We start from the raw sequence: 8,673 nt of genomic DNA on the forward strand, positions 1-8,673 counted from the left end.
GCCCCACCCGTGGTGATCTTAATGAAACTCTATGAGCTGACTGTGAATGAGATTGAGATTTAATGTTAATATTGGATTGAGTTGAGTGTTATGATTCATTCAGATAGAGACAGAGGTAAGGGAAGGTATTTACCTCCTGCTGTGGAGCTCACCTCTCTGACACCGGAGCTCACCTCTCTGACACCGGAAGCTCACCTCTCTGACACCGGAGCTCACCTCTCTGACACCGAGCTCACCGTTCTGACACCGGGAGCTCACCTTTCTGACACCGGAGCTCGCCTCTCTGACACCGGAGCTTCAACTCTCTGACACGGGAGCTCGCCTCTCTGACACCGGAGCTCGCCTCTCTGACACCGGAGCCGCCTCTCTGACTACCGGAGCTCCCTCTCTGACACCGGAGCCGCTCTCTGACCCGAAGCTCACTCTCTGACACCGGAGCTCGCCTCTCTGGACACCGGAGCTCAAACTCTCTGACACCGGAGCTCGCCTCTCTGACACCGGAGCTCAACTCTCTGACACCGGAGCTCGCCTCTCTGACACCGGAAGCTCAACTCTCTGACACCGGAGCTCTCTCTCTCTCTCTCTCTCTCTGCTTTTCCGCCCTCCATTCTTTCACTCGCTCTATCACTTTGTAACCTTTTCTCTCTCCCCTCCCTCTCTCCCCACCCTCCTCCCACCCCACTCCCCCTCTCTCCCCACCCTCTCTCCCCACCAACGGCAGACAGACAGACAAGACATACATACACATAAGCAGGCATGTACTTGTGCATCTTTTGAAATTACTTGAGTTAATAACACCACTGATTGAGGACCTCCAAAACTCAAAATGATATTTCATTTCCCTCTTCCAGCCACGAGTGGGCACTATGTCCTCAGACAGGCTGCAGCTGAATAGACTGTAAAATATGACTCTTGCTCAAAACATGGGGGATTTGTAAAGTAAAATTCCATGTTTTTATCAAATGTTTCCGTAATAATATAACTTCAGCACGCACAACTTCAGTGCCAGGTTAATCTTAATCTAGTTGCGCTTGATTCCCCAGCCTTGGTAAACTTATGACACACAGTGATTACACTGTGTCATGATGGGTAAGATTGACCATGACATATGTTTCTTTCAGGGATGAGCGCATGTACGTTTACAGATAGAGACACAACCCCATAGAGAGTCCGGATACACACGACCTCTCACTTCCTCTAACTGACTCACTACAGTCCGGCTCTGGCTGCGAATGGCCTAGCTGTGTGTGTATACGTAGGGTGTGCCATCGTTAGCTCACAAATAAGAAAAGTATGAGGAATTGAGAAACTGCATGACAAAAAGAGAAAGAGGAAAATAGATGATTAAAGAGTAAAAGAGAGACAAAAGAAAGAAAAGAGAAGTAAAGGCAAGTGACTCAACGCTTTGACACAAAGTGTTTCAGTTCCCCTCAGAGAGGATTCAGTTGTGGTGTCAGCAGCTCTATCTAAACCTACAGAGAGAGATCAGCTCTATCTAAAACCTACAGAGAGAGATCAGCTCTATCTAAAACCTACAGGAGAGGATCAGCTCTATCTAAACCTACAGAGAGAAGATCAGCTCTATCTAAACCGACAGAGAGATCAGCTCTATCTAAACCTACAGAGAGAGATCAGCTCTTATCTAAACCGACAGAGAGATCAGCTCTATCTAAACCTACAGAGAGATCAGCTCTATCTAAACCTACAGAGAGAGATCAGCTCTATCTAAACCGACAGAGGAGATCAGCGTCTATCTAAACCTACAGAGGAGATCAGCTCTATCTAAACCGACATGACCTTAAACAATCAACAGGGATGTTTAAGACGCATGTAGCACCTAAAAACTCAACAGGATGTTTAAAGCACCACCAGAAATCAACAGGATGTTTTAAGCCACCACCTAGAAATCAACAGGATGTTTAAGCACCACCTAGAAATCAACAGGGATGTTTAAGCACCATCTAGAAATCAACAGGATGTTTAAGCACCATCTAGAAATCCAACAGGATGTTTAAGCACCACCTAGAAATCAACAGGATGTTTAGAGCACCACCTAGAAATCGAACAGGATGTTTTAAGCACCACCTAGAAATCAACAGGGATGTCTTAAGGCACCACCTAGAAATCAACAGGATGTTTAAGCACCATCTAGAAATCAACAGGATGTTTAAGCACCATCTAGAAATCAACAGGATGTTTAAGCACCATCTAGGAATCAACAGGATGCTTCACACAACTTTGTGAAGTAAAGAAAAGCATTCTAGTTTTGTCTTTGAAGAGGCCTTTGTATGAGAGTGAGATGGCTTGGAGGAGCTCCAAATGTTCACTGCAAACTCAATTCATAACTAAATCTAAATAAAGGTGTTGGTTGGTGACTGACTGACTGCAGCACAGAGACCCTGTCCCCCGGTCTCCTCTCCCTCAATGCAGCAGGGCATGGAAACACCACTTACAGTGCATTCGGAAAGTATTCAAACCTCTTGACTTTTTCCACATTTTGTTACGTTACAGCCTTAAGCACAGCCTTTATGAAAAAAAAAATCCTTATCAATCTACCTTCCAAATGCACTGTATCAGCCAGGCCACTTTCCACATGAACTCAACAACTTGGTTTGGACACGTTCAGATGCGTCAGAGATTAACGGAAATAAAAAGTAGTTATTCTCTTTTAACACATCCCGTTTGTTCTGACCGAGATGGTGGAAGAAGTTCCAGAAAATAACAACAAAGCAATGTCCTTAAATACATTCAACCAACTGCCGCAAATGACTGTCAACTCCTCTCAAAAAGTCTACTTTCTATAATATTGAACTAATTTAATGAACTGATAAGAATTCATCAGTGCACTCTCAAAGCAATAGCACAGAAACTCGACTGAGAGAGCCACATAGGCTTGACTCTATCTGCAGGGCACAGCCTTACTCAGACAAAGCATCCTAGATTGTTGCAGCTTTACACAGAGGTGCACTCCGCTGAAGTCAAGACAAAGAACCAGCATTGAATCCATTTACCTTGGTGTACTTCTCAAAATCGTACAAAATATCCCAGATAAGGTATGCGCAAAATATCATAAGGTATGCACAAAATATCATAAGGTATGCATAAAATATCATAAGGTATGCACAAAATATCATTAGAAAGACTTGCAGGCAGACAAATAAGTTTTCCCAGAGACTTAGAAGCAGCATAAAACAAAACTAAACTCAGTAAACCATGCAGCATTGGCAAAACCCCAAAGCAACTGCCCATGACACAAGAAATAACTTTTGAATAACTTTTGAAGAATACAGTAAAATATTTTTTCTCCAAAATAAATAAGTGCATTAAAAGCTTCAAACTAGGAAAAATCTTCAACTAATCGAATCCAAGATAATTTCACCTTTCTCCAGCCGTTAAGTTTTCCTAACTTTCTCTCTTTCTTTTCCAGGCAGCAGGCTCCCATCTTGTGTGTTTGAGCGGCTTGGTTGGGTTAAGTCCTGTAGAGTGTCTGGGCTCGCAGGAAGCAGAGTCTGTATGTACTGAGACTATGAGTAAGGTCCAAGCCTCAGGCTCTGACGTGGGGAGGGTTGGGAAACGCTGTAGCTTTCTTGACTCACTTTGAGTTGGGTGCTGGGTGTGTGTGCCTGAGTGTGTTTCTGCTCGACGCACACATCCCCTCTCTGGTAGTTCCGCCTCTCTCACCCTGACAGTCTACTGCCTGTTCTCTAACCTAGTGTTGCAGCAACCAGCATCAGGGTAACATGTTATACACTGTCAATAAAACTGTTATCAATGATATGATCTCTCTGATATTTCTGTTGTTAGTCCAAACAATGGATTTCCATGTGAAGCAGTAGAAAAATGTATGATACCCTAGTTCTCTTGATTTGACCTGTTCAAACTAATCCAGGTGAGAGTTTGAATCCCAGAGAGGGAAAAGGAACAGTCAAATTTGATATTGTCTTTGACTCCTACACAGAAGCTGCAAGTTTGAGCAAGAGCCTATCACTTACAGGCAATCTGATCAAATCAGAGGGCCAGACAGACAGACAGTCAGAGGGCCAGACAGACAGACACTGATACAGTCAGAGGGCCAGACAGACAGACAGACAGTCAGAGGGCCAGACAGAAAGACAGTCAGAGGGCCAGACAGAAGACAGACAGACACAGACAGACAGTCAGTCAGAGGGCCAGACAGACAGTCAGTCAGAGGGCCAGACAGACAGACACTGATACAGTCAGAGGGCCAGACAGACAGACAGTCAGAGAGCCAGACAGAGAGTCAGAGGGCCAGACAGACAGTGACAAAGTTCAATGCTCTTTACCATGGGGATGTTTTACTGGAATTAGTCTGTAGACTTTCCCCGCACTTTACTAAGGTTTCAAATGCTGTCAGATCTTCAAGAATTGCGTCTCCAACCTCATCTGAAACTGTTATCTAAGACATATGTTTATTATCTTCATGACAGTGAATGCAGTATCATGCTCAATGCTACTTTGTGAAAGTTGTGTAATTTTATCAGTGGACAGTAGAAWCACAGGAGATGATCTTGATCAAGTGTTTCAACCACGCTCAAAGACTGCTCAGTTTAAACGAATGGGATCAGTGTTCACTGTTCAGATAACCTCTCCCTACTGTTTGTTGGACTGATCTAATAAGTGTCTAATGTTATCTTATCTCATCACAACGACCAAAATAATTGTGAAAGCTGAACCAGTATCGCCCTCAGGGCAGCATAGGGAGTTATAGGGGAGATTCTTAAGACTGAATCAGAACAGTTTGAGTCAGCATGCATCAGTGACTCCTCCATCAGTCAGTCTGCCACCCAGTCATTCAGTCTGCCCATGTGACCGTTTAGGCTGGGCTAGCTTCTCAGTCTGTCTCCACATGGGTTTCTTGTTTTTGGCCTTTTTCCAACCAAGGTGAAGAAGTTTCCATCAATAATCTGTCCGTTGTTCAGTGAGTCTGTCGAGTGACTAAACCTAATTTGTCCAGTGACTCACAATCACTTTCTATGTCCTTTTGCCTGCCAGTCAGTGATTCAGTTAGCCAGTCAGTCCCTATGGTGTGTGTGTGTGTGTGTGTTGTGTTGTGCTGTGTGTGTGTGTGTTGTGTGTGTGTGTGTGTGTGTGTGTGTGTGTGTGTGTGTGTGTGTGTGTGTGTGTGTGTGTGTGTGTGTGTGTGTGTGTGGTGTGTGTGTGTGTGTGAGAGCTCCTCCATTGTATTTAGGAAAAAGCCTTCGTCCTGCATGTGTCCTGATGACGAAAGCAATCGGTCAAATAAACGGGACCATTAACCCTGCCCCAAGGCCTTCTGGGAAGCTCTATTGTAGTCTGATCTGAGTGATATCAGGAAGGAAACAGGAAGACAGAGTCAAGCAGAGCAGGGGTCTTCAGCATCTCGACACACACAACACACACACAACACACACACAACACACACACACACACACACACACACACACACACACACACACACACACACACACACACACACACACACACACACACACACACACACCACACACACACACACACACACACACACACACACACGCATACACACACACACCTCTTCCCCTCCAGTGTATTGTTTGACCCAATGCAGGACCGGTGACATCCTGTTGTCCAGCTTCTACAACAGTAATGAGCTTTTCTTCCTATGTTTGCAGAATTTAACAAGAGTAAACTTGAAATTGCATTAAATTGTGCAGGACATATTTGAGCAATGCAATTTTTTTCAATGGAAAATTGCACATTACAGTGCAATACAGTAGTTAAATGCAGCTGATTTGCACGAGCATGCAACAGTCAAAGGAGACTCTGGAGTATAAGTTTAAGCATAAGAGGGACCATGGATGGTCCCTGACTGTACATATGGTACAGGTACACTGCTGACATGGCCCCTGGCTGGCACATTAATAACTAGCAGAACACTTACAAAACTACCCAGCAACTTCAGTTCTCATGTATTCAACGGGAAAATGCAAAAGTCAAAATGCACTCAAAAGTCAAAATCCCTAACAAACTAAGTCCATGACTGGACTTGGAGATATTGGACATTGTGACATATAGTAGTTAGTTGCCAGCTCCGTCAGAGCAAAGCAGCAGCGGCTGCAAGTTTGGAGGTCAGTGTATAGGTAATAGAGATATGGGTCTGCAGAGGGTTGAAGACATAGGGAGTTTTGAGGTCAATCTTACCTTGTTGGAGGCCATGTCGCTGACGGAGCGGTAGGTCTGGATGGTCTCCAGCTGGTCCAGACACCAGTCCAGCTCCTCCATGGTCTCCATGGCAAGCTTCTGGTACGACTCGTCTGTCAACAGACACACAGACACAGGGCAGTAGTCAGCAGGGTACAGAGGGTGAAGGCAAGGTGAGAGAGGCTGGCAGGGGGCTGCTGCATGGTGGCCAAGCCTGGTGGCGGAGGGGGCACACGGCACAACGCTCCTTCATCCTAAGCAAGACTAACACTGAGGCTAACTGCTAACGGCTAGTGGGAGGCCACAGCTGCTGCACTCTCTCTCTCACACACCGTTACTTTCTCACTCACTGACTGAGTGACTGACTTTCTTTTTGCTACTCTTTGCTACTCTCTCTCTCTCTCTCTCTCTCTCTCTCTCTCTCTCTCTCTCTCTATGCTTCGGTTTCCTCTCTCTGGTACAGTGATGGTTGTTTTGTTATGTGTCTGTTACTGACATTCTCTGTGATTTGCTTTTGGTGGTGCTCGCAAATTTCTGAGGGGCTAACTAACGTTAATGAAATTCTTACTCCCTCTTGCAGCAGAAGGTAACTTTGGTCCTTAATTTCTGTGGCGGTCCCATGAGAGGCCAGTTTCAATCATAGCGCTTAAATGGTTTTGTGAAACCTGCACTTGAAGAAACTGTCAAAGTTTCCTTGATAATTTTCTTCATTGACTGACCTTCATGTCTTAAAAGTAATGATAGACTGTCATTTTCTTTGCTATTTGAGTGTTCTTGCCCATAATATGGACTTTGTCTTTTACCAAATAGGGCGCTATTTTTCTGTATACCACCCCTTACCTTGGTCCACAACACACTGATTTGGCTCAAATGCATTAAGAAAGGAAAGAAATTCCACAAATTAACTTTTAACAAGGCACACCTGTTAATTGACAATGCATTTCCAGGGGGTGATTACAAGTCATGAAGCTGGTTGAGAGAAATGCCAAAGCGTTCGTGCAAGCACTGTCATTAAGCGGCAAAGAGGTGGCTCTACTAATTTGAAGAATCTCAAAATATCAAATATAACAGTTGCAAAGGCTCGTAAAGTTTTACATACACGCTATAGCCAAATAAGATTTAAACTCTCAGTTTTTCAACATATCGTCTGACATTTAATTCCATCGTAAAATCCATTGTCCTAGGGCTCAGCTTTAGATCAACGCACTTTTATTTTAAGAAGATGGGTGGGAAATGTCAGTATAATAGTAAGAGAATAATTTATTTTCAGCTTTAATTTCTTTTCGTCACATCTCAAGTGGGTTCAAAAGTTTTACATACACTCAATTAGTATTTTGGTAGCATTGGCCTTTAAATTGTTTAACTTGGGTCATAAGGACCGCTTCGGGTAGCCTTCCAGAAGCTTCCCACACAACAGATAAGTTGGGTCGATGTTTCATCGGCTCCCATTCTCCTGTCAGAGTTGGTTGTAACACTTGAGTCAGCGTTGTAGGCTGACTCAGGTAAGGTTTTCTTGCACACGCTTTTAGTTCTGCCCCACCACATTTTCTATAGGACTAGAGGTCAGGGCTTTGTGATGCCACTCCAATACCTTGACTTTGTTGTCCTTAAGCGCATTTTTTGCCAAACTTTGGAAGTATGCTTGAGGTCCATTGTCCATTTGGAAGACCATTTGCGACCAAGCTTTAAACTTCCTGACTGAATGTCTTGAGATGTTGCTTCAATATATCCGCATAAATTGTCCATCCTCATGATGCCATCTATTTTGGTGAAGTGCACCAGTCCCTCCTGCAGCAAAGCACCTCACACAACAGGATGCTGCCAACCCGTGCTTCACGGTTGGATGGTGTTCTTCAGCTTGCAAGCTTCCCCTTTTTCCTCCAAACATAAGATGGTCCATTCATGGGCCAAACAGTTCTATTTTTTGTTTCATCAGACACAGAGGACATTTTTCAGCGTTTTTTTTGTTACCGTTTACTTTCTCACTCACTGACTGAGTGACTGACTTTCTTTTTGCTACTCTTTTGCTACTCTCTCTCTCTCTCTCTCTCTTCTCTATCTCTCATCTCTCTCTTTTTTGCTTTATTTTTTTCTTCTTCTCCTTTCTCTCTCTCTTCTCTCTCTCTCTCTCGTCTCTCTCTTTTCTCGTCTTTCCTCTTCTCTCTCTTTTTTCTCTCTTCTCTCTCTCGTCTCGTCGCTCTTCTCTTCTGTCTTCTCGATTTTTTCGGTTGCGTCTATCTTCGTCTCTCCTCCTCTCTTCTCTCTCTTCTTCTCTCTCTTCTATTCTCCTCTCTCTCTCTCTCTCTCTCTCTCGTCTCTTCTCTCTCTCTTCTCGTCTCACTCTGTCTCTCTCTCTCCTATCTCTCTCTCTCTCTTCTTCTCTCGCCTCTCTCTCTCTCTCCTCTCCTTCTCTCGTCGTTCTCTCTCTCTCTCATGTCTTCCATGAATCTCTCTCTCCTCTCTTCCGAGCCACCCGCCTCGCTCTCTCTCTCT

At 44.3% G+C, this 8,673-nt stretch overlaps 1 protein-coding gene across 1 annotated transcript in view; it reads right to left on the reverse strand.

Moving 5' to 3' along the window:
* Window positions 1-8,673, reverse strand: part of pde4ba (phosphodiesterase 4B, cAMP-specific a) — a 316,345-nt gene that overhangs the window by 21,384 nt on the left and 286,288 nt on the right. The window contains 1 exon segment of the mRNA XM_024004404.3: window positions 6,181-6,293. Coding sequence (XP_023860172.2) covers window positions 6,181-6,293 — 113 coding nt within the window.

Source organism: Salvelinus sp. IW2-2015, linkage group LG16 (genome assembly GCF_002910315.2).
Source record: "Salvelinus sp. IW2-2015 linkage group LG16, ASM291031v2, whole genome shotgun sequence".
In the NCBI taxonomy this organism is placed as follows: Eukaryota; Metazoa; Chordata; class Actinopteri; order Salmoniformes; family Salmonidae; genus Salvelinus; species Salvelinus sp. IW2-2015.